Below are 26614 nucleotides of genomic sequence, written 5' to 3'. Positions count from 1 at the left end.
AGGTTTGTGTGTGTTGTCAACACTCTCAGACACACATGGGAAGTGGGTAGCCTGATAGTACAGCACTGGAGAGGCCTTTAGGATGCAGGCTTGGTCAGGGTACACTGAGAGGGTACCAGAAGTCAAGTTCACTACTGACGGCCAGTAAGAGGAGACAGGGTTAGTTACAGAACTGTCAGAACAGGGGTTAGTCCAATAATAACAAGTGAAAGTGTTTTAAATGCATTTTATTATGCTGTGTTCAGCGATGGTAGTTGTGACAGTTGGTAGATCTTATCAGTTATCCACATGTCCACTTGACTGGTAAACTTGACTGTACTGTCAGAACCTTCCCCTCTGATTCAGTTTGTAACAAATCCGCCTTGACAACATGATAGGATCAAATAATAGCGATGAGGGAAAATATTGATCATCAACCCTTAAAAATCAGGTCCTTTTTTAATGAAAAACAAACAAATCTAAAAAACAAACGTATACAGGAGTGAATCAATAATGTAGTTAGTAGATAGAATCGTTGTTACCATAATCACGTTCTGACTGAAGCACTTGCAAAGGCTGCTAAATGGAAGCACTGCAGGCACATACAGCACATTCAGAAAGTATTCATACCCCTTGACTTATTCCACATTTTGTTGTTACAGGCTGAATTCAAAATTAATCAAAATATTTTTCTCACTCATCTACACACAAAACCCCATAATGACGAAGTGAAAACATGTTTTTATACATTTTTGCAAATTTATTGAAAATGAAATATAGAAATATCAAATTTACATAAGTATTCACACCCCTTTGCTATGACACTCCAGATTGAGCTCAGGTGCATCCAAATGTCCTTCCATCATCCTTGAGATTTCACTACAACTTGATTGGAGTCCACCTGTGGCCAATCCAATTGTTTGGACATGATTTAGAAAGAAACACTCCTGTCTATATAAGGTCCCACAGTTGACAGAGCATTAACTATACGATCGCTGAGATTGTTTTTAGGCATACAGTAAGCTCCAAAAGTATTGGGATAATGAAATATTTGTGGTTTTGGCTCTGTACTCCAGCACTTTGGATTTGAAATGATACAATGACTATGAGGTTAAAGTGCAGACTGTAATTTGAGGGTATTTTCATCCATATAGGGTGAACCGTTTATAAATTACAGCACTTGTTGTACATGTTCCCCCAATTTTAGTGGACCAAAAGTATTGGGACAAATTCACTTGTGTATTAAATAGTCAAAAGTTTAGTATTTGGTCCCATATTCCTAGCATGCACAAATATCATACCCCCAACACATGCTAACCTCTCACCATTACAATATCAGGGAAGGTAAAACATGTTAGGATGTTTAGAAACATATTCTATCCTTATTTAAAATAAAAGTGACTCCAAAATGACACAACACATTTACCATTATTTTCCAATGGGCACAAGATAATCAAACAACTAAAAAAATAGTAAATGCATCCAGCCAGTTTGTAGAGCTTGATGTAGTCATTGCGTGCTATAAATATGGCACTAAATACTTCACTTTTGACTATTTAATACACATAAGTGAACTTGTCCCAATACTTTTAGTCCCATAAAATGGGGCGGACTATGTACAAAAAGTGATGTAATTTCTAAACGGTTCACCATATGTAGATCAAAATACCTTTAAATTAAACCTGACAGTCTGCACAGAGCCAAAACAACAACAAAAAGCTCACTGCATATCTGGTGAAAGGTATAAAACTATTTCTAGAGTGTTGAAAGTTTCCAAGAGCACAGTGGTCTCCATCATTGGCAAATGGAAAAAATATGGAACTACCCAGACTACATTTAACATTTACATTACATTTAAGTCATTTAGCAGACGCTCTTATCCAGAGCGACTTACAAATTGGTGCATTCACCTTATGATATCCAGTGGAACAACCACTTTACAATAGTGCATCTAACTCTTTTAAGGGGGGGGGGGTTAGAAGGATTACTTTATCCTATCCTAGGTATTCCTTAAAGAGGTGGGGTTTCAGGTGTCTCCGGAAGGTGGTGATTGACTCCGCTGACCTGGCGTCGTGAGGGAGTTTGTTCCACCATTGGGGTGCCAGAGCAGCGAACAGTTTTGACTGGGCTGAGCGGGAACTGTACTTCCTCAGAGGTAGGGAGGCGAGCAGGCCAGAGGTGGATGAACGCAGTGCCCTTGTTTGGGTGTAGGGCCTGATCAGAGCCTGAAGGTACGGAGGTGCCGTTCCCCTCACAGCTCCGTAGGCAAGCACCATGGTCTTGTAGCGGATGCGAGCTTCAACTGGAAGCCAGTGGAGAGAGCGGAGGAGCGGGGTGACGTGAGAGAACTTAGGAAAGTTGAACACCAGACGGGCTGCGGCGTTCTGGATGAGTTGTAGGGGTTTAATGGCACAGGCAGGGAGCCCAGCCAACAGCGAGTTGCAGTAATCCAGACGGGAGATGACAAGTGCCTGGATTAGGACCTGCGCCGCTTCCTGCGTGAGGCAGGGTCGTACTCTGCGAATGTTGTAGAGCATGAACCTACAGGAACGGGTCACCGCCTTGATGTTAGTTGAGGGTGTTGTCCAGGATCACGCCAAGGTTCTTAGCACTTGACTAGAGCTGACCAAACTGATCAACTGGGCAAGAAGGACCTTGGTCAGACAGCACTGCAGAGTTCAATGGCTGTGATGAGAGACCCTGCCACCAGGACAAGTCTCTACAGCACTTCACCAAGCTGGGCTTTATGGGAGAGTGGCCAGACGGAAGCCACTCCTGAGAAAAAGGCATTTGACAGCACGTGAAAGACAGGTCATAAGGCTGAAGGATGATGTGGTCTGATGATACACATTTATTATTTGGCCTGAATGCAAAGTGCTATGTGTAAAAGAAAACCATCCCTATTGTGAAGCATGGTGGTGGCAGCAGCATCATGCTATGGGGGATGCTTTTCAGTGGCAGGGACTGGGAGACTTAAGGATATACAGGGAACAATGAATGGAGCCAAATACAGGCAAATCATTGAGAACCTGCTTCAGAGTGCAAACAACAGACTGGGGCGAAGATTTACGTACCAACAGGACAATGACCCCAAGCATACAGCCAAAGCAACGATGCAATGGCTTCAGAACAAGTATGTGAAAGTCCTTGAGTAGGCCAGCCAAAGCCCAGACTTGAATCCTATTGAAATTCTTTGGAAAGACTCGAAGATTTCTGCTCACTGCCTTTCCCCATCTAAGTTAACAGAGTTTGAGAATATCTGTAAGGAAGAATGGGAGAAAATCCCCAAATCCAGATGTGCGAAGCTGATACAGACATACCCAAGACGACTCAAAGCTGAAATCGCCGCCAAATGTGCTTCTACAATGTATTGAAACAGGGGTGTGAATACCTATGTAAATTAGATTTTTCTGTATTTCATTTTAAATACATTTGCTAAACTTTCTACAAACATGTTTTCACTGTTATCATGGGGTATTGTGTGTAGATGGGAGAGATGTTTTATTTATTTAATCCATTTTGAATTCAGGCTGTAACACAACAAAATGTGGAATACGTCAAGGGGTATGAATACTTTCTGAAGACACTGTTTTTGTTTGGCACTGGCAGAGGGGCAAACGACAGAGTGAGAACTACATAAAGAGCTGCATTTTATTGAACAACCTAAAGATGCTTAAAATAAGCAGATAACCACTATTGTTATTCAGTTAGAATTCAATTAGACTGAAATCCTGACATTAGATGGCTGCCCATAACCCAAATAATGTATATTGGTAAATCATCTATTAACGGCAACAATAATAAATTATGTGCAATAATCTCAAATTAGGACTCCGCCCACATTGTGAGGTCCAATCAGCAACTTCCATTGATAGATAGCTCCTCCCAGGTCGGTTTAATATGACATCACAGCACTTACGATGATACTTTGAAAAAGATGAAATGCCTTCAACATCCTGAGATCGTGTGATTTAAAACCATACATGTTAAAAACCAGAAAGAGAGAAATAAAAGTTGGCACTTCAGTGTTAGTCTCAAACAATTTTTGTTTTGTTTCAATGCACATACAAATATTGACTAGTTACAAATACTTAGCTGTTATTGGATTAAATGTTAGTAAGTGTACATAGTCTTTTATGTGATTTCTTATTGCTAAGGAGTGTAATAATAGTGACTATTTAGTGTATACCAGGAAATGAAATAAATTCATTTTGTAATGACTGCCCCAGTTGACACATCAAAAAATACTCACACTGGGCACCAGTCAAACATTTGATTCAACTCAGTCGTACCGTGTCCCTAATCACAGAAATGTGATAATACTCCCATTTTGCTCTCTGGCACACAACGTTATTTAATAAATACTTCATGTATAAAAGACCTAGCCAGCCTCTAAAATGCAATCGTTTTAGTCATTTAAAATAATCATAACAGTATGATAGAAAATGTATCTCAATATTCACATAACTTATACTTAAACTCAGTTGGACTTGGTTTAGAGTAAATGTACTAGATACCTCAATGTCTTCAATATCTATTTTCTGTCTTCATAGGAAACCTTGAATGAATGACCTTTGTTTGAGCTCTTGTCTTATTCAACAAGTGAGGATGGAACAAAAAAAATGAGTCACCAAGATTTACAGTTGATTCTACTAAATTCCCTTTAGGTCCCAAAAAACAGTGGAGATAAACGTCTGTTTAAACTTCCGAGATTGACAAATATTTGTAAGCAGTAAAAAACAAAAAGATGAAATGCTCAGAGTTGAAACTATATGGAGTCTACATAGTATGCTGAAAATAACATTTGTTGACCACTATGTACCCATAGAACATCCTGTAGTAGAAGGGTAACCAGAGAAAACCCATCGACTGACAGCATGGCCTTGACATGTTTCTGACTGACACACTATATCTATCTGCGTCCATGGAGCTCAGTGTCCTAGCTGCATACTGTAGCTGTGAGTGAAGAGTTTAGAGAAAACTAGATACAAAATCTAAAACGTAGTATCACAGACAGTACTACTGTGATAGTGCAGCTTATATCACTGTATAACCAAATTCAGGCGTTTAATAAATTAAATGATCAGTTACAAACTAAAATGCACCTTTTAAGCAAAATGCTAGTTTTTTACACTGCTTCAGTGTCATAATGTTAAAATAAGTGAGTGAAATGAATACCTGAAACGTGTCGCTAAATGAAACCAAAAGGTGAGATGTGATTGTGAGTAGTTTATGGCCCTGTTTCTGACTGTAACATTCACAAAGTCACTTATTGAATAGAGATCCTGGTATTGAATAGAGATCCTGGTATTGAATAGAGATCCTGGTATTGAATAGAGAGATCCTGGTATTGAATAGAGAGATCCTGGTATTGAATAGAGATCCTGGTATTGAATAGAGATCCTGGTATTGAATAGAGAACCTGGTATTGAATAGAGATCCTGGTAATGAATAGAGATCCTGGTAATGAATAGAGATCCTGGTAATGAATAGAGATCCTGGTATTGAATAGAGATCCTGGTATTGAATAGAGAACCTGGTATTGAATAGAGATCTGGGTATTGAATAGAGATCCTGGTATTGAATAGAGATCCTGGTATTGAATAGAGATCCTGGTATTGCCATTGAAACGCCTCCAACATGAATGTGTTTTTCCACTTCAAGTGCTGGATGAGAATCTCCATTGCGAAGAATCCAGATATTACACACACACACACACACGGTACAATTGGGTACCTTCTGTTAGTTTCTGATTATGAATCATCATTCCATTCCTCCTTTCAGTCATCCTCTTCTTTCTTTCCTCCTGCTCCTCCGTTCTTCATATTATCTGAGCGCTCTCTCTCTCTGTCTGTCTGTCTGTTTGGTTAACTTCTCCTCTCATCCCAGCTTCTTGGGATCCTTGCTGGGCATGCACCAGTCATCTGCCTCATTGCTCGTCTGGTAACGCCTTATGGCTGACTGGTTGTAAACAGGAAGTCTTTCCACAGACTCTGAGGACAAGGCCTGTTAATGGAGCACAGAGTGGAGTGGTAGGTTAGGTTATATAAGTACAAGGCCTGGTAATGGAGCACAGAGTGGAGTGGTAGGTTAGGTTATATAAGTACAAGGCCTGGTAATGGAGCACAGAGTGGAGTGGTAGGTTAGGTTATATAAGTACAAGGCCTGGTAATGGAGCACAGAGTGGAGTGGTAGGTTCGGTTATATAAGTACAAGGCCCGGTAATGGAGCACAGAGTGGAGTGGTAGGTTCGGTTATATAAGTACAAGGCCCGGTAATGGAGCACAGAGTGGAGTGGTAGGTTAGGTTATATAAGTACAAGGCCTGGTAATGGAGCAGAGTGGAGTGGTAGGTTAGATTATATTAGTACAAGGCCTGGTAATGGAGCACAGAGTGGAGTGGTAGGTTAGATTATATTAGTACAAGGACTGGTAATGGAGCACAGAGTGGAGTGGTAAGTTAGATGATGAGGATATGGTTCTATCACATTCAGATGCATCAGATGGAAGTTATTTAAGTGGGTAATGGAATTACATGAGCATTGGGTACTAGGTAACCATGTTTAACATAACGGTATGTAGGACAGAGTGAAATCTGAGCTTACATTATAACTCTGTGAGCCATACTGTTGCACGTGAACCAATATTGAAAATGAACCTACATACTTCAAAAACACCATCATTGTTTAGATGTAGAACAAGACAACAAGTTAAGACTGTTGAACTAACAAATTCCATGCGTAGAAGTGTTACCTTCAGGTAGATGACAGCTGACGTCCCATATCCCTCCATGGAGTAGAGCTGCAGGTCTCCCTGGAAGTACTTGGCATAGAGACGGGAGATGGGAAGACCGTAGCCAAAACCAGCCTACAGAGAACCAGAGCCAGGGACACAAAGAGTTAAACTCACTCTGAACAATCACAGTACAGTAGTAGACAAAAGCTCAGTTACACTTATAACCCAGGGCAATGAATGAACAGTCCAGTTTGTAATTCTGATTATTTACAACCGTGTTCAATACTGTTGGCTCACAGATGACATTTTAGTCAGTATAGACTCGGTTGCGGTTTACATTTTAGCTGAGATAAAATAAACAGCAGGCAATTGAAAAATAAATGTCTCTCTAACATGTGGCCAAACTGCCAGTCATAGGCTTAAATCAAGTTATACAGTCTGTTAAACTACACTGCCAGTAGTTTAGGTTAATTGTATACTTTATATAGTATACATTGTATACAGTGCATTCGGAAAGTACTCAGACCCCTTCCCTTCCACATTTTGTTACGTTACAGCCTTATTCTAAAATGGATTAAATAAATAAATGTACTCATTAATCTACACACAATAATAATGACAAAGCGAAAACAGGTTTTTAGGAAAATAAAAAACATCTATACCTTATTTAGATAAGTATTCAGACCCTTTGCTATGAGGCTCGAAATTGAGCTCCGGTGCATCCTGTTTCCATTGATCAACCTTGAGATGTTTCTACAACTTGATTGGAGTCCACCTGTGGTAAATTCAATTGATTGGACATGATTTGGAAAGGCAAACACCTGTCTGTCTATATAAGGTCCCACAGTTGACAGTGCATGTCAGAGCAAAAAGGAAGCAATGAGATCGAAGGAATTGTCCGTAGAGCTCCGAGACAGGATTGTGTCGAGGCACAGATCTGGGGAAGAGTACCAAAACATTTCTGCAGCATTGAAGGTCCCCAAGAACACAGTGGCCTCTATCGTTCTTAAATTGAAGAAGTTTGGAACCACCAAGACTCTTCCTAGAGCTAGCCGCCTGGCCAAACTGAGCAATCGGGGAGGTGACCAAGAACCTGATAGTCACTCTGACAGAGCTCCAGAGTTCCTCTGTGGAGATGGGAGAACCTTCCAGAAGGACAACCAGCTCTGCAGCACTCCACCTATCAGGCCTTTATGGTAGAGTTGCCATACGGAAGGAAGCCACTCCTCAGTAAAAGGTACATGACAGCCCGCTTGGAGTTTGCCAAAAGCAACCTCAGACCATGAGAAACAATATTTTCTGGTCTGATGAAACCAAGATTGAACTCTTTGGCCTGAATACCAAGTGTTACATCTGAAGGAAATTTGGCACCATCCCTACGGTGAAGCATGGTGGTGGCAGCATCATGCTTTGGGGATGTTTCTCAGCAACAGGGACTGGGATACTAGTTAGGATCAAGAGAAAGATGAACGGAGCAAAGTACAGAGAGATCCTTGATGAAAACCTGCTCCACAGCGCTCAGGACATCAGACTGGGGCGAAGACAATGCAGGATCTGTTTCGGGACAAGTCTCTGAATGTCCTTGAGAGGCCTGAAAATAGCTGTGCAGCGACGCTCCCCATCCAACCTGGCAGAGCTTGAGAGGATCTGCAGAGAATGAGAGAAAATCCCCAAATACAGGTGTGCCAAGCTTATAGCGTCATACCCAAGAAGACTCGAGGCTGTAATCACTGCCAAAGGTGCTTCAACAAAGTACTGAGTAAAGGGTCTGGAGTGGTAGATTAGGTTATATGACTGTGTGTTTGTTTATTCCATGTGTATTCCATGTGTAACTCTGTGTTGTTGTTTGTGTCGCACTGCTTTGCTTTATCTTGGCCAGGTCGCAGTTGTAAATGAGAACTTGTTCTCAACTAGCCTACCTGGTTAAATAAAGGTGAAAAAATAAATAAATAAATAAAACAAAAATGCCTGTTGATGGACCACAGAGTGGGGTAGTAAGCTAGGTTATGAGGATAGGGCTCTATCACAAGCTGGTCACATGATGAGTCTTCCAACATGACCCACATTCAGATGCATCAGATGGGTGATATTTAAGTGGGTATTGTGTAGATTGATGACGGAAAAAACTATTTAATATATTTTATAATAAGGCTGTAACGTAACAAAATGCGGAAAAAGTCAAGGTCTGAATACTTTCCGAATGCACTAGTCAACTATATAGTTTAAATGGCCCCAGGACAGGGTGTTACCAGTGGTGCATTGCGGCTGTTGTCAATATCGACGGGGCTGGGGGCGGTGGAGTACATGTAACTGAACAAACGCTCTATCTTCCTCAGGGGAACTCCGCCTCCTCGATCTGATATCTAGAAACAACAACAACGTTATAGGTCTGTTCCACTCTCGGTTCCAGCCTCTGATCTTCCTGTTGTCTCCCCAAATATCATCATCATTAGGACCTACAGAACAACCATGGGAGGAAATCTATAGTAATACTGTACGTATTCATAGACAAATATACACATTCAACTGTACACACTAGGCTTCTATGTCCCATGGTATTATTTCCAACCTGCATGTGTGGAAGGATGTTGGATGTGCATGCACTACCTTTTGTATGCTGGGAATGTAATGTGTCATGTCTCATTGTGATGGTGGATGGTTAATACTCTCTGAGCCTTTGTTTACCTTGATTGTTAGGTCCTCACTGCCCAGTGAGACTCGGACTTTGACCGGTGGGAGATGCAGGGCCATTTCATGAGTCTCCACTGTTGCTCTCATGGCGTTCTGGAAACAAAACAACCATTGCTTGAGAAAATGACAAAGTAATATGAACCAAATTGAGGTAATATAAATAAAAGTGACATAGTAAGTACATGTTTGGTGTACCTTGAAGAGCTCAAACAGCATGTGGTAGAGATGGGAAGGAACATAGACAATACGAAGAGGCTGGTCAGGACCTTTGGCTGAGGAACACTGAGCATTACTCCAAATGACTCCAAACCAAACATGACTTAGACTTATTGAAAATGTAGAACATACACAACTGAGAATAGAAGTTACTAGAAACCAAAAGCAACTTTCACATTTTATTGCAAATGCATAAACATGCACAACTCAACTCAATAACCACTATCAAATTCATAATTGACTCTTCTGCCAACCTAATCTTGTTACAAGCCACTTCTGATAGCCAGGGCCCAGTTTTTCAAAAGTTATCGTCTATATCGGATAGGATTTAATGCATATAAATAGAATGAATAGAACGGGAGTCCCCATTCAAGTCAACAATTCGTTCCTTCTATTCATTCTATTTTTATGCATTGAATCCTATTCGATAGGCGAAATCCAGACGGATGACTTGAAAAACTGGGCCTTGGGGATGAGGCTACTACCAACCAAACCCATGAACAGACCTCGTTTTCCCTTTTTATGGCTCATTTAACATGGTGACTATTAAATAGCTGAATTTGGGTGAACTGAGGTTTATTATTGAGAGTTGGACTTGGACGCTTCCCTGAGAGAGAAATCTGCCCGGCGACAAGACTGAGCATGTAGCAAGGGTCTTGTTGCTGCTGACTGGCGACAGAAACTGGTGGGGATTGATGGGGATTGATTTGGTGCACATTGACCAAAGGCAAACTATGATGAATCATTAATTCTAATGTGACTGTCCAACACCCCAATGTAATGTATTAGATGTAGGTGATGCTATTTTATGGCTGGCATGTTTTGAATATTTGGGCACCAAATGACATCTGGATTTGATCTAGTTTAGGCAAAGATGATTATTTGTCATGGTTAGACTTTTGAAGTGGTGCTATTGGCTATTATCCTGTTCATACGACACATATAACCTACACAGGGGCGATACACAGGTATACATTCAATACTTATTGACTTCTATGTAACTGACATGTATGAATGAATGGTTCTCTGTAGACATGGCTGCCTGTGGTTCAAAGTCTGTGTGCCTCAGATACAGAAAACACAATCTCTGAACACCACTAAATATCTCTGAACAACACGTACACAGTCTAGCCTGTGCAAACAAACACACACACATTTAGCAAATTGCGCCCCAAATTGAGTAGACAAAGAGAAATTGAATGCGAGATCAAGAATACCCAACCCACTCGCAGATAAATAAACTTAACTGAAACCTAGCCAAACCTCAAATGACTCACAATGCAAATATGACCTTGCAGATTGTTTCTGTAAACCTAACCTTACATTTAAATGTTGGTCATTTAGCAGACTCTCTTATCCAGAGCAACTTACAGGAGCAATTAGGGTTAAGCGCCTTGCTCAAGGGCACATCAACAGATTGTTCACCTAGTCGGCTTGGGGATTCAGACCAGCGACCTTTAGGTTACTGGCCCAACGCTCTTAACTGCTAGGCTACCAACACCCACTTGCTTTCCAAATTTTACTATTTTGGAAATAGGAGAACTAGAAACAGCTTCAAGCTACTCTGGCCATTCTCCTTTCGATTGGCACAATACGACATGTGACTGCATAATGTTGTATCAAACAGACCGGACTCCAAATAGTATTTGAAATCTTTCAAATACTTTGTGCATTCGATTGAGCCCATCAGCAGTGCCAGCTGGGCTGGTTTGCACTTCTGGGACTATTCTATTGGATCAATTGAGCCAGGCAAGCTCAACCAAGCGCAGCTACTACAGCTCAATCAAGAGCAGCTAAAGTATTTGAAGGGAAAGAAATACTACCTGAACCAAGGTCTGTAACCCTGTATAGAATGCGATTTACCGTTGACTTGTGTGATGTCAATCTCTGGCGAGGTCAGGTAGTACTGTTCACAGAGCATCTTGGAGCTATCAAAGGCATCTGGGAACAGACAGACGAAACAAGACTAGGACTGTAGCACACTGACATTCAATCTAGTTACCATAACAACTAAATGTAATAACCGTTACAAAAGTAGAATAATAAACTAGACAAAATTACATGTAGCAACAGGGATAGGTGGAGAATCGTCTGTCTCTGTATCCATTTAAAAATTACGTTACGTTTACACACATCTTCTACTGTGTTTAAAATTACAGGACAATTTATATTCTGTGCAGATCAAGGTGAAAAGGTTGCCTGGCTACCAATCCACATCGCTCTGGCCCAACGCCACGCCCACTAACGTTTTCCTCTCCAAGAGGAGTCTGGATTTGCCTCCCTCCTCTGCAACTTCAACTTCAAACCGTTCTGATTGGTCACAGAAACTGATGGGTTGGGCCAGAGCCGGCCTACACGAATCGTGAATTATGTTATTTTGATGTCAGCTCAAACGACTTCTAGGATGACATGTTCAGACATGTTCACAACCACCTACTGTAGCAGTGAGAAAGTTGATGAGATTACTTGTGTAAATCAAGCTTGTTATCTAGGGACTAAGTATAGTGTGTGTTTGTGTGGCATGTTGTAGCTGATGAGGGACAGCACCTTTTACCACCTCCGTCACATCGCAGTCAGGGTCGATGGTGCCAATGTGCTTGGGATGGGCGGGGTTGGCGCTTCCATCAAAGATGAGAGCTGAAGAGGTACATGAAACTCATGTGGTAATAACCACACCTGGATGCCGATTCAAAAACACGTCACAATGGTACTTTTGAGTATGGTATACAGTGCATTCGGAAAGTATTCAGACCCCTTGACATTGAGTACTAGTGTTTATTGTTTTGGTTTTTGAGTTTCCTGTATTGTTCTGTTTATTTTTTCCAAGTAAAGTCTTTACGTTTCCCCAGGTCACCGTTTCCTGGTCTGGTTCATTCTCTGTTCTTGGGTTCAACATTACCACGTTACAATAAGTATTGAGACCCTTTGCTATGAGACTCGAAATTGAGCTCTGGTGCATCCTGTTTCCATTGATCATCCTTGAGATGTTTCTACAACCTGATTGGAGTCCATCTGTGCTAAATTCAATTGATTTGACATGATGTGGAAAGACAGACACCAACAGTTGAGGTCGAAGTAATTGTTCGTATAGCTCCGAAACAGGAATGTGCCGAGGCACAGATCTGGGGAAGGGTACCAAAAATTGTCTACAGCATTAAGGTCCCCAAGAACACAGTGGCCTCTATCATTCTTAAATGGAAGAAGTTTGAAACCACCAAGACTCTTCCTAGAGCTAGCCGTCAGGTCAAACTGAGCAATCAGGGGAGAAGGGCCTTGTTCATGGAGGTGACCAAGAACCCGATGGTCACTCTGACAGAGCTCCAGACTTCTTCTGTGGAGATGGGAGAACCTTCCAGAAGGACAACCATCTCTGCAGCACACTACCAATCAGGTCTTTAAGGTAGAGTGGCCAGACGGAATCCACTCCTCACTGAAAGGCACGACAGCCCGCTTGGAGTTTGCCAAAAGGCACCGAAAGGACTCTCAGACCGTGAGAAACAAGATTCTCTGGTCTGAAGAAACTAAGATTGAACTCTTTGGCCTGAATGCCAAGCGTCACATCTGGAGAAAACCTGGCACCATCCCTACGGTGAGGCATGGTGGTGGCATCATCATGCTGTGGGGATGTTTTTCAGCAGCAGGGACTGGGAGACTAGTCAAGATCGAGGAAAGGATTAACAGAGCAAAGTAGAGAGAGATACTTGATGAAAACCTGCTCCAGAGCGCTCAGGACCCAAGACAACAACCCTAAGCACACAGCCAAGTCAACGCAGGAGTGGCTTCGGGACAAGTCCCTTAATGTCCTTGAGTGGCCCAGCCAGAGCCCGGACTTGAACCCGATTGAACATCTCTGGAGAGACCTGAAAATAGCTGTGCAGTGACGGTCCCCATCCAACCAAATACAGGCGTGCCAAGAAGACTCGAGGCTGTAATCGCTGAGTAAAGGGTCTGAATACTTAAGTAAATGTGATATTTCATTATTACATTTTAAAAAACATTTTTTTTTACATTTGCATACATTTCTAAAAACCTGTTTTTGCTTTGGCATTATGGGGTATTGTGTGTAGATTTACGATGGGAAAAAAAACAATTTAACCCATTTTAGAATAAGGCTGTAACGTAACAAAATGTGGAAAAAGTCAAGGGGTCTGAATACTTTATGAATGCACTGTATATTAATATATTATTATAGTAGTATGGTATACACTGAGTGTACAAAACATTACACCTGCTCTTTCCATGACTAAGACTGATCAGGTGAAAGCTATGATCCCTTATTGATGTCACTTGTTAAATCCACTTTGATCAGTATAGATGAAGGGGAGGAGACAGGTTAAAGGAGGACTCTTAAGCCTTCAGACAATTGAGACATGGATTGCGTATGTGTGCCATTCAGGAGATGAATGGGCAAAACAAAAGATGCCTTTGAATGGGGTATGCCTGGCGCACCGGTTTGAGTTTGTCAAGAACATCAACACTGCTGGGTTTTTCACACTCAACAGTTTCCCGTGTGTATCAAGATAATCCACCACCCAAAGGACATCCAGCCAACTTGACATATTGGAGTCAGCATCCCTGTGGAAGGCTTTCGATACGTTGTAGAGTCCATACCCCAGCTAATTGAGGCCATTCTGAGGGAAAAAGGGGGGGTGGGGGTGCAACTCAATATTAGGAAGGTGTTCCTAATGCTTTGTACCCTCAGTGTATATTTAGTATTGTATACTGACAGTGCTGGTTCATGATCATGCGTGTGGAGATGCGGCTCATGTAGAAGCGATCCAAGAAGTACTGGACGTTCTGATTGGTCACAGGGTCGGAGCCAAAGGCATCCTTGTACTCCACCACTCCCTGTGCCATGGTGGGAACCACGTTGTTGTGGCGGTTCCTGATGTTCACCAGCGTCTCAGTGAACCTGAGGGGAGACAGGACAGGAAAGGGGTTTTAAGGCTGGGTCTTAGGTTCACAACTCGGCACATTCCAACACGCTACCCTGAAAATAACCTAAGGTACGTAGCTGGGTGGACAGATGTCAAACTTCATTCATTCATCATCCAGCCATCCGTTCATCCAGTCATTCACTAACACCTGCAAGGTTGCTACCAACTCAAAACCATCTTTTGCAAAAGCCTGTAAATCATTCTATTCTGTATGCAGTAGAGCCAGAGTTATGGTTGAAGTGTTTATCCATCAGATCACATTCCATTCCAGATTAAGATTTATTATTCAGTTAAAGGAAGTAGCTATTAATGGGCTGAGCTTAGAGAAAGACTATCTTTCCTTTCCTGAATTAACTATGACTCAAGTTATCTAATGAGATGTGCTGAACAGTAGCAAGACAAGGCTACTACCTATCTGCTGGATGTGACTGTGTGTAATTGACTTACTTCTTCAGGATCTTTTTATCATCGGGCTCTTTCTCCAGGAAGCCCACTAGCTCCATCAGACTTGTTGCATACCTGTAGGAATACAACACAGAAGACTGGTTAGTTTACACAGGGAAACAATAATACATCAGGCTTTATAGGGCATTCATACAGCGTATTCTTAAAGCAGCCTCCAGTATCTATGTTGCAATAGTCTATGTGCTGGGGGGCTAGGGTCAGTCTGTTATATCTGGGGTAAATCTCCTTTCCTACCTGGTGTCCTGTGTGAATTTACGTATGCTCCCTCTATCTCCCTCTTCCTTCCCTCCCGGAGGACCTGAGCCCTAGGACCATGCCTCAGGACTACCTGGCCTGATGACTCCTGGCTGTCCCCAGTCCACCTGGTCATGCTGCTGCTCCAGTTTCAACTTTTCTGCCTGCGACTAGGGAACCCTGACCTGTTCACCGGACGTACTACCTTGTCCCAGACCTGCTGTTTTCGACTCTCTCTCTCTACCGCACCTGCTGTCATGACCTCTGAATGCTTGGCTATGAAAAGCCAACTGACATTTATTCCTGAGGTGCTGACCTGTTGCACCCTCTACAACCAGTGAATATTATTTGACCCTACTGGTCATCTATGAACGTTTGTACATCTTGAAGAACAATCTGGCCTTAATGGCCATGTACTCTTATAATCTGCACCCGGCACATCCAGAAGAGGACTTGCCACCCCTCAGAGCCTGGTTCCTCTCTAGGTTTCTTCCTAAGTTCCTGCCTTTCTATGGAGTTTTTCCTAGCCACCGTGCTTCTACATCTGCATTGCTTGCTGTTTGGGGTTTAAGGATGGGTTTCTGTATAAGCACTTTGTGACATCTGATGTAAAAAGGGCTTTATAAATACATTTGATTTGATAGAGCATTCATTAAGCATTTATAAGAAATGTGCTTGGAAGTGTAGCAAGACATTTTCTTATGAATGAATGATTTCTGAAGTATCTAGAAGCATAATAAAGGTTATATTAATGCTTCAAGTTTCCTTCAAAGTGGGGCCAAAATAAAGGTCTTCATTGAATTCTGCCCTGAGAATGTGGCCAATAGAAGCCAAAAACCAGGGCAAAGATCACTTCTTTCATTCAGCTAATCACTTTGGACTGTTCCGTTCCTCGTTGACTCCTGGAGTTCCTCGTTGACTCCTGGAGTTCCTCATTGACTCCTGGAGTTCCTCATTGACTCCTGGAGTTCCTCGTTGACTCCTGGAGTTCCTCATTGACTCCTGGAGTTCCTCGTTGACTCCTGGAGTTCCTCGTTGACTCCTGGAGTTCCTCATTGACTCCTGGAGTTCCTCATTGACTCCTGGAGTTCCTCATTGACTCCTGGAGTTCCTCATTGACTCCTGGAGTTCCTCGTTGACTCCTGGAGTTCCTCGTTGACTCCTGGAGTTCCTCATTGACTCCTGGAGTTCCTCATTGACTCCTGGAGTTCCTCATTGACTCCTGGAGTTCCTCATTGACTCCTGGAGTTCCTCATTGACTCCTGGAGTTCCTCATTGACTCCTGGAGTTCCTCATTGACTCCTGGAGTTCCTCATTGACTCCTGGAGTTCCTCATTGACTCCTGGAGTTCCTCATTGACTCCTGGAGTTCCTCATTGACTCCTGGAGTTCCTCATTGACTCCTGGAGTTCCACTGTTGGAAATCTCAGAATTCTATTTGGGAACGGCCTCTGACTCTCTTGTGGTGACCATGGAAACCACAGGGTGTGTTTATACATGCTATAATAACTAGGGCTACTATCTCCTACTGGAGATAGGGTGCCATTTAGGAAGCGCAGACTAGGCCTATTCCCTATATAGTGCACTACTTTTGACAAGAGCCATGTGGGTCCTGGTCAAAAGTAGTGCACTAAATAGGGAATAGGGTGCCATTTGGGCCATCATGTTCCCTCCGATGTAAAAACATTCCTCACAATTTTCATCCTCTCAAAACCTGAATATTCTCTCTGTACAGCAAACCCTAAATCCTTCTGACCTAGTGGAAGTAGGCCTCCTAAGTTAAACCAGTAAGCATTTTAGTAACCTATTTATTAGCCTACTAGTTTGGTCAGAGGAGTCACTATCAAGGCCTGGTTAAGAGGCTGTGAAGCTGTAAGCTAAATTGTACTGACTTCAGTGACTTGCAGATAGTCAGGAAGGTAGGTGAGAGATCAGAGTGGCTGACTGTTTTCAAACCCTCTGTCCACCAATTGACCTTGAACCCTCCCACTCTACTAACACAGCTGTTGCATTGGCTACATACTCTAACAGATACATTAGGCTAGTCTTGAATTACAAAGTTTACCTGTAACATTTGTTGATGCCAGTCACCACTAACCAAGCCAAATAAAATGGTGCCAAATCAATATTGTAAATGGAAAAACCCACATCCTGGATATGAAAACAGCCTCAATAGAGTAGCGATGACGTAGACAGCTACATTTAGACCCAGTTTTATAAATATCTTCCGTACCATTACATTACCAATAACGCCGGCACATACAGTAGTGTTCTGTACTGGTCATCTATCACAGCGGTAGTGTCCCAAATGTTACCCTATTCCCAATATAGTGCACTACTTTTGACAAGGGCCCATAAGGCAATGGTCCAAAGTAGTGCACTATGTAGGGAATAGGGTGCCATTTGGGGATAACAATAAGTTATTGCCCTATTTCAGAGGTTCAACTGTGCTGTACTTGACATGCCATTACATAGTAGCTAGCTGATGGTTGTACCCATCTAGGAAATAGACAAATTCAATTCTCGAAAGTGGTGAAGTAAAATATCATAGATATCACTAGCACTTAGCACCATTTATTTTGGGAAAGTATGTCGTTTCAATAAGAGAACATAATTGCAAATAACGATTTTTCCAAATGACAAATCCCTCTGACTGTCACTCACTCACTCACTCACTCACTCACTAATACAGACTTGATGCACATTGTCCATCATCCCAGAAAACCTAGACCCACTCCAATTTGCATACCGCCCCAACTTATCCACAGATGACGCAATCTCTATTGCACTCCACAAGCCCTTTCCCACCTGGACAAAAGGAACACCTAAGTGAGAATGCTGTTCATTGACTACAGCTCAGAGTTCAACACCATAGTGCCCTCAAAGCTCATCACTAAGCTTGGGACCCTGGGACAAAATACCTCCCTCTGCAACTGGATCTTGGACTTCCCGACGGGCCGCCCCCCCCAGGTGGTAAGGGTAGGCAACAACACATCTGCCACGCTGATCCTCAACACGGGGTCCCCTCAGGGGTGCGTGCTTAGTCCCCTTCTGTACTCCCTGTTCACCCATGACTGCGTGGCCAAGTACGACTCCAACACCATCATTAAGTTTGCTGACGACACAACAGTGGTAGGCCTGATCACCAACAACATTGAGACAGCCTATAGGGAGGAGGTCAGAGACCTGGCAGTGTAAGGCCAGGACAACAACCTCTCCCTCAATGTGAGCAAGACAAAGGAGATGTTCATGGACTATAGAAAAAGGAGGGCAGAGCATGCCATTTTTCATAGCGGCTACACTTCTGATAACCCTGTCTCACACGCCCCCTGTTCCACTGTGATGATACATGACAATGTTCCAGGCCACATTGTCTGTCTGTACACATGTACAGCCTACCTGACAGACAGAGATACGAGACAGACAGCTGGCACCCTGCCGTGTAGGCTGCAGGCTATACACTCATACCTCTCACTGGGCCAGAGTAGTTCAGTAAGATAGTCTACATGCTGGTGTGGCCGGCAGGATAATAACATCCTACAGAGTCTGTTGGAATAGGCAATATCACCTACAGTATATGGTTGTTCAAGATAAGGCATTTATCATATATATTTCAGACTAGCGCAGAGAGCAGTGCTTGAATTGGGAAGGAGCTCACCGGAACCTCAAATGTTCTACAGCTTGAGTTCCTGCCCCACTTAAAGAATATTAGCGCAGAGAGCGCCCGGGTGGCGCAGTGGTCTAGGGCACTGCATCGCAGTGCTAGCTGCGCCACCAGAGTCTCTGGGTTCGCGCCCAGGCTGGGCTGGGTTCGCGCCCAGGCTCTGTCGCAGCCGGCCGCAACCGGGAGATCCGTGGGGCGACGCAAAATTGGCATAGCGTCGTCCGGGTTAGGGAGGGTTTGGCCGGTAGGGATATCCTTGTCTCAGTATGTAAAAAAAAAATAACAAAAAAAATATATATATATTAATAAAAATGTATGCAAGTCGCTCTGGATAAGAGCATCTGCTCTTGGTCGGTAGGGATATCCTTGTCTCAGTATGTAAAAATGTAATAAAATGTATGCACTCTACTGTAAGTCGCTCTGGATAAGAGCGTCTGCTAAATGACTAAAATGTCAAATGTAAATGTAATATTAGCTCAAAAGTATTGTGGAGTTCCTGCACCTAAATGAAAACTGAACCGTCATCCAAAATGAGTACTGGCACCTATTTCAGTCCAATTCAAGCACTGGCAGAGAGCAATGATCAAGTTCAATAATCAATATCAACAAATGTGAGGTGAAAGGAGTCTAGCTAGCTGAAGAATACTTCAACAGAGCGACCCATTTCCTCTGGCACAACAAACAGTGAACATCAACACCATCTTAATCTGTAGCCTGCAGCTCACCTCCAAGGTAACCTAGACTGGTCACAGATCTACAGATAATGGACATGAGGGACACAAAGCATATTGAAAGCAGGTGCTTCCACACAGGTGTGGTTCCTGAATTAATAAAGCAATTAACATCCCATCATGCTTAGGGTCATGTATAAAAATGCTGGGCAGGCCATAGGGCACTGAATAGTTTGATGAGCATGAAAATGATGTAAACCATATGCCATGGCCGTCTCAGTCACCAGATCTCAACCCAATTGAACACTTATGGGAGATTCTGGAGTGGCGCCTGAGACAGCGTTTTCCACCACCATCAACAAAACACCAAATTATGAGATTTATCTTGGAAGAATGGTGTCCCATCCCTCCAATAGAGTTCCACTTGTAGAATATAATAGCTAATGTACCAGCTCTGTAGTAACTGTAGCAATGGGTGTTATAACATTACTGTACCTGCTCTGTAGTAACTGTAGTAAGGGGTGTTATAACGTTACTGTACCTGCTCTGTAGTAATTGTAGTGAGGGGTGTTATAACGTTACTGTACCTGCTCTGTAGTAACTGTAGTGAGGGGTGTTATAACATTACTGTACCTGCTCTGTAGTAACTGTAGTGAGGGGTGTTATAACATTACTGTACCTGCTCTGTAGTAACTGTAGTGAGGGGTGTTATAACGTTACTTTACCTGCTCTGCAGTAACTGTAGTGAGGGGTGTTATAACGTTACTGTACCTGCTCTGTAGTAACTGTAGTGAGGGGTGTTATAACATTACTGTACCTGCTCTGTAGTAACTGTAGTGAGGGGTGTTATAACGTTACTGTACCTGCTCTGTAGTAACTGTAGCGAGGGGTGTTATACCGTTACTGTACCTGCTCTGTAGTAACTGTAGTTAGGGGTGTTATAATGTTACTGTACCTGCTCTGTAGTAACTGTAGTGAGGGGTGTTATAACGTTACTGTACCTGCTCTGTAGTAACTGTAGTGAGGGGTGTTATAACGTTACTGTACCTGCTCTGTAGTAACTGTAGTGAGGGGTGTTATAACGTTACTGTACCTGCTCTGTAGTAACTGTAGTGAGGTGTGTTATAACGTTACTGTACCTGCTCTGTAGTAACGGTAGTGAGGGGTGTTATAACGTTACTGTACCTGCTCTGTAGTAACTGTAGCGATGGGTGTTATAACATTACTGTACCTGCTCTGTAGTAACTGTAGTGAGGGGTGTTATAACGTTACTGTACCTGCTCTGTAGTAACTGTAGTGAGGGGTGTTATAACGTTACTGTACCTGCTCTGTAGTAACTGTAGTGACGGGTGTTATACCGTTACTGTACCTGCTCTGTAGTAACTGTAGTAAGGGGTGTTATAACGTTACTGTACCTGCTCTGTAGTAACTGTAGTGAGGGGTGTTATAACGTTACTGTACCTGCTCTGTAGTAACTGTAGTGAGGGGTGTTATAACGTTACTGTACCTGCTCTGTAGTAACTGTAGTGAGGGGTGTTATAATGTTACTGTACCTACTCTGTAGTAACTGTAGTGAGGGGTGTTATAACATTACTGTACCTGCTCTGTAGTAACTGTAGTGAGGGGTGTTATAACGTTACTGTACCTGCTCTGTAGTAACTGTAGCGAGGGGTGTTATACCGTTACTGTACCTGCTCTGTAGTAACTGTAGTGAGGGGTGTTATTATGTTACTGTACCTGCTCTGTAGTAACTGTAGTGAGGGGTGTTATAACATTACTGTACCTGCTCTGTAGTAACTGTAGTGAGGGGTGTTATAACGTTACTGTACCTGCTCTGTAGTAACTGTAGTGAGGGGTGTTATAACGGTACTGTACCTGCTCTGTAGTAACTGTAGTGAGGGGTGTTATAACGTTACTGTACCTGCTCTGTAGTAACTGTAGTGAGGGGTGTTATAACGGTACTGTACCTGCTCTGTAGTAACTGTAGTGAGGGGTGTTATAACGTTACAGTACCTGCTCTGTAGTAACTGTAGTGAGGGGTGTTATAATGTTACTGTACCTGCTCTGTAGTAACTGTAGTGAGGGGTGTTATAACATTACTGTACCTGCTCTGTAGTAACTGTAGTGAGGGGTGTTATAACGTTACTGTACCTGCTCTGTAGTAACTGTAGTGAGGGGTGTTATAACATTACAGTACCAGCTCTGTAGTAACTGTAGTGAGGGGTGTTATAACGTTACTGTACCTGCTCTGTAGTAACTGTAGTGAGGGGTGTTATAACGTTACTGTACCTGCTCTGTAGTAACTGTAGTGAGGGGTGTTATAACGTTACTGTACCTGCTCTGTAGTAACTGTAGTGAGGGGTGTTATAACATTACAGTACCAGCACTGTAGTAACTGTAGTGAGGGGTGTTATAACGTTACTGTACCTGCTCTGTAGTAACTGTAGTGAGGGGTGTTATAACATTACAGTACCAGCTCTGTAGTAACTGTAGTGAGGGGGTGCTGAGAAGCTTGTCAGGGAGGAAGTCAATCTCCTTCATGATGTTGGCCAGCCGGACAGGAAGCTCCTGACGAAGGAACACAAAGGACGTCTTCTCACAGGCATTGGCCGAGCCTGTAGTCACATGACAACACATCTGCGTTGTACTCATTGGGGGTACACCGTAGCAAAATGTTATGCAATGGAAAACAAGCGTTGGTTCTCATTGGACCAGTTCAGGTAGTCCCTCCCCGTTTCAGTCCCAGGGATAGGATACTGACTGGAAATCACAAGACAGGAGGTCATACAGTACATGTACTGTTGTGTAAATGTTTAAGACAATGTCAAGACCTTGAAATGGTTTGTTTTGGCAGCTGTATTATGTCATGTTTTCACCCAAGAACATGGGTCAAGTGCTATCTAAGAGTAAAGCATGAACCGGGTATTCATTTATCTTATTTCCTTGCTTTAATCCAAACCATCCCATCATTAGGGGTTTGATACAATTTCAAAGTATGTACATTTTGAACTACCGTATTGCAGTCATTCTCTAATTTCAGGTGTCAGGATAAAAGGGAAATACAATGGGAATCACAGTCTGGTTAGGCAGCTGCATCCATTTACAGCAGTAACATGATAAGGAAGAATAGACCTGGAAGAATGTTAATCAAAGCTTCAGCAGAGAGTTCATCTGTGATCAGGGAGCACATACTGTACAGTACAGTGGTCAGTGACAGCAGTGAATGCACCACAACAAACATTCTAGCTACTTTGATAAATGCAACCAGTGGTACTTGTTGTACTATAGATTCAGAATAAACGTGGACAGTATTATTGTTCAGCCGTGTTATTGACAGGACAGGGATGAAAACTTACCAAAGTCTATGAATTGTTTCATTGACAGCGGCGAAGGTGAGAACTTGGAAAACCGATCCACTAGTGCTTGTTTGGGTATGGAGCTGTTCCTTAGCAAAAATTGCGTGAACTTCATGGTTGCAACAAATTCAAATTGAAGTCCCTAGACAGTCGGATTGTTGTGTCAGGCCAGGGTGCCCTTTCTTGTCATCAGCAGCAAGCTCCAGTCTCGCAGACGTTGAAGAAGCTTGCTAACGTTAGCTAGTTGACCAATGCTAGCCACCAAGGGCAATATTAAGGCGTTAAATTGACATATTCAAAACCATTTACAATGAAACACAATACATTTCCCGAACAGTGCCCAATGTCTTTTCATCTCATAAACGCTCAATAAGCTACTTACAATATTTCAGAAATCAAGAACGCTCCTCCCAAAACCGACCTCTATATTGTTATTGAGGTTTGGATTTGATTGGCATTGACTTTGACCAATGAAAGAGCACCACGCTGGTTTTGGGGCGGGATTTGATCTGTTTTGATCTTAAATAATTGCCCCAACGCATCTCAGAAATAAATAAGCATGTGCAAACAGAAAAACCATCAAATCCAATTTACGTATTAATTATGATATTATATACTGGTATATATATAAAAATTATTGGGAAATAAATCTAAATCTGATACCCCAGCCGTGTCGCCGTACACTTCTCTAAATGGCCTGTAGATGACGACATTGTAACAGCTAAAGTTAATTCAAAGCGGCACATTGCACTGATAGGTGGAATTTCCTCCTCTCTTCCTGAGGGATGCTGCATCATGCACATGTTTCATCTTTTATTTAGGTCATCTGACGCGAATATGCTTGATTTTAGCCAATGACAGTAATATCATCTGAACTGAAACTACCTCTTTTCACCATACATCCGAGGTTTGTTGGTTAAATATCATTAGAGGAGGATAAATAATGTGGTGATTTGCCGGGGGTGTAGCAGCCGCGTGATACAGCATCTTTCTTTGCAAGTGACACATCATCATCAGCATCCATAGGGAAAGAGAGATCAGGTATGACAAGTCTTTACGAGGAAATATAATGATTTATTGCATACATTTGTAGCATGTGTGTCATTTGTGCTCGTGTAATTGCTATTTTGCTGGGTGTTTCTCTGTATGGCTTTGGATCGTGGGAAGAAGAGGCGCATTGAAAAATGACGTAACGTGAATTGCTAATAATACCCAATTTATCATTACCTATACGTGGTGTGTTAAAGGGGAAAACGCAATTTTCTCCACTCCTAATGGGTACAGTAGTGGCATCTTATGCATCTTATGCATTGCCAATTGCTACCAACTGCGTCTGTTCATTTGAATTGTATTGTTTTGGGTGTATTTCAATAAAGTGTTTCTTTATTTTATCCTCCACTTTTGTTCATTACCTATTTTATTCGGCTGTATTTCCTCCTGTCTGCGTAGCCCAGCAGGATTCTCAATGATGCTATTTACATCACACAACTGTACTACAATAAATACATTGCTTGCAGTTGGAAGTGTTTCAGCTCCAAACCTGGCAGTTGTGGGAGTATCAACTTGATACAATGCCTTCCTTATGGTGTCATTGTCCTTTTACTACAATTCAATATTCAGATTTTGAATTGTTACCAAATTAGCCAACCCTTGCCCTTGCATTGGTGGTGCCTTCAGGTGAAGTATGATTATTTGGTATTGACCCTACCACAATACATTGATAGGGAGATGCAGGTAGATGATGGACTTATTTATTCCCTGAATTGTTATCGATTATGGATCATGTTACAGGCCAAACAGGAAGGAACTTAATGACCCAGGGCCACACCCAGTAGCAGTTCTCTAGTGTTGAAGGTACATTGCATCCTTGTGTGACATTCCTTTTTTCCCAGCTCAATAGGAAACAATGGCGGACAAAAGTGACATAAAAGCCGAGCTAGAGCGCAAAAAGCAGCGCCTAGCTCAGATCAGGGAGGAGAAAAAGAGGAAGGAGGAGGAAAGGAAAAAGAAAGAGGTAAGATGGGAAAAAAGTGAGTAGACACACTCTGTCATGCTCATCCCTGTCTGTCCGACTTGAGCTGAGCCATAGACCTCATGCTAATATCCTATTACAAAGCTAATATACTACATGTGTGTGTGTGTATGTGTATGTGTGTGTGTATACCTGCCGGGGCAGTAGGTAGCCTAGTGGTTAGCGCATTGGACTAGTAACTGAACGGTTGCAAGATCAAATCCCCGAACTGACAAGGTAAAAATCTGTCGTTCTGCCCCTGAACAAGGCAGTTTTAACCCACTGTTCCTAGGCCGTCATTGAAAATAAGAATTTATTCTTAACTGCCTTGCCGAGTTAAAAAAAGGTAAAATAAAAATATACACCACCTGCTCTTTCCATGACAGACTGACCAGGTGAATCCAGGTAAAAGCTATGAACCCTTATTGATGTCACTTGTTAAATCCACTTCAATCAGTGTAGATGAAGGGGAGGAGACAGGTTCAATAATGATTTTTAAGCCTTGAGACAATTGAGACATGGATTGTGTATGTTTGCCATTCAGAGGGTGAATGGGCGAGAAAATAGATTTAAGTGCCTTTGATAGGGGTATGGTAGTAGGTGCCAGGTGCACCGGTTTGTGTCAAGAACTGCAATGCTGCTGGGTTTTTCACGCTCAACAGTTTCTCGTTTGTATCAAGAATGGTCCACCACCCAAAGGACATCCAGCCAACTTGACACAAATGTGGGAAGCATTGGAGTCAACATAGGCCAGCATCCCTGTGGAACGCTTTCGACACCTTGTAGAGTCTATGCCCTGACGAATTGAGGCTGTTCTGAGGGCAAAAGGGTGTGTGTAACTCAATATTAGGAAGGTGTTCCTAATGTTTGTATACTCAAGAGTATGTGTGTGTGTGTGTACAGACAGAGACGCAGCAGAAGGCTGAAGCTGCCCCAGTGGACTCCGACTTGGACCGGAAGCGCAGAGAGACTGAGGCCCTTCTACAGAGCATCGGCATCTCCCCAGAACCTCCACTTGGTACACAGACACACACACTGCACAACTCAAATTAGTTAGGGATGAGCTCCTCAAACAAAGCTACAGTTAGCGTTTCTGTGAGGCAGAAACCATAGAAATGAGAATGAATAGAAAGGGCATTTCCATTCAACTCAATGATGTCATAATGGGTAGACTGGCAGCCATTTTGAGTGTACCCATGCCAGGAAGTAAAATCAAGACGTTTACCCTTGAATCTGTGCTGTGATTTGTTGAGTCAACTCAACTGAAATGACAAAAAATACATTCCATTTCATGAGCCACATCAGTTAGCATCATTTGAATGAACATTCTACATTACCATGGCAATCTAGCATCAGTTGATGCAGTATAACATTCCAAAAATTATTGGAAATGTTATACTGTGGAAATGATTGCGTCACAATACCAGGCAGCCATTGCGAGTGTATTCATGAATTTACGAGTTAATTACCAGCGTTAGAGCTTACAAGTCCGTTCTATTCATTCTTATTCCTATGGCAGAAACCGTCATCATATAAACTCAGCAAAAAAAGAAACATCCCTTTTTCAGGACCCTGTTTTTCAAAGATAATTCATAATAATCCAAATAACTTCAGAGATTGTAAAGGGTTTAAACACTGTTTCCCATGCTTGTTCAAT

The 26614-nt window shown here is 42.5% G+C and overlaps 2 protein-coding genes across 10 annotated transcripts in view; one reads left to right on the top strand and one right to left on the bottom strand.

Annotated features, from left to right (window-relative positions):
• Nucleotides 1–212: 212 nt before the first annotated feature.
• On the bottom strand, nucleotides 213–23371 carry LOC139559286 (pyruvate dehydrogenase (acetyl-transferring) kinase isozyme 2, mitochondrial-like). 6 transcript variants are annotated; one of them, XM_071375147.1, is made up of 11 exons: nucleotides 22947–23371; nucleotides 22064–22205; nucleotides 15005–15076; nucleotides 14348–14532; nucleotides 12168–12257; nucleotides 11484–11561; nucleotides 9600–9676; nucleotides 9399–9497; nucleotides 8963–9076; nucleotides 6732–6845; nucleotides 213–5985 (listed from the first exon to the last, which is right to left on the bottom strand). In XM_071375147.1, exons 1-11 carry the CDS (start codon nucleotides 23059–23061, stop codon nucleotides 5860–5862), a joined length of 1212 nt encoding a protein of 403 aa, XP_071231248.1. In that variant the 5' UTR covers nucleotides 23062–23371; the 3' UTR covers nucleotides 213–5859. The 6 variants fall into 6 exon arrangements, 4 of the variants coding, with proteins under 4 accessions (XP_071231248.1, XP_071231249.1, XP_071231250.1 ...); XM_071375148.1 differs by having other exon boundaries at nucleotides 22064–22158; XR_011671731.1 differs by lacking the exon at nucleotides 213–5985 and having other exon boundaries at nucleotides 6822–6845; nucleotides 8963–9169.
• Nucleotides 23372–23689: 318 nt separating this feature from the next.
• LOC139559285 (cytoplasmic dynein 1 intermediate chain 1-like) overlaps nucleotides 23690–26614 on the top strand; it is a 148381-nt gene continuing 145456 nt past the window's right edge. For all 4 annotated transcript variants that reach the window (XM_071375146.1, XM_071375143.1, XM_071375145.1 and 1 more), the window contains exons 1-3: nucleotides 23690–23987; nucleotides 24839–24960; nucleotides 25861–25975. In XM_071375146.1, the coding sequence (XP_071231247.1) occupies nucleotides 24853–24960; nucleotides 25861–25975 (223 nt within the window). In that variant the 5' untranslated portion in view covers nucleotides 23690–23987; nucleotides 24839–24852. The remainder of the gene's footprint in view (nucleotides 23988–24838; nucleotides 24961–25860; nucleotides 25976–26614) is intronic.

The sequence above is a fragment of the Salvelinus alpinus genome, chromosome 29, assembly GCF_045679555.1.
Source record: "Salvelinus alpinus chromosome 29, SLU_Salpinus.1, whole genome shotgun sequence".
NCBI lineage: Eukaryota > Metazoa > Chordata > Actinopteri > Salmoniformes > Salmonidae > Salvelinus > Salvelinus alpinus.
The sequence above is the reverse complement of the archived record's forward strand: the minus strand, read 5'-3'. Positions and strand labels throughout refer to the sequence as shown.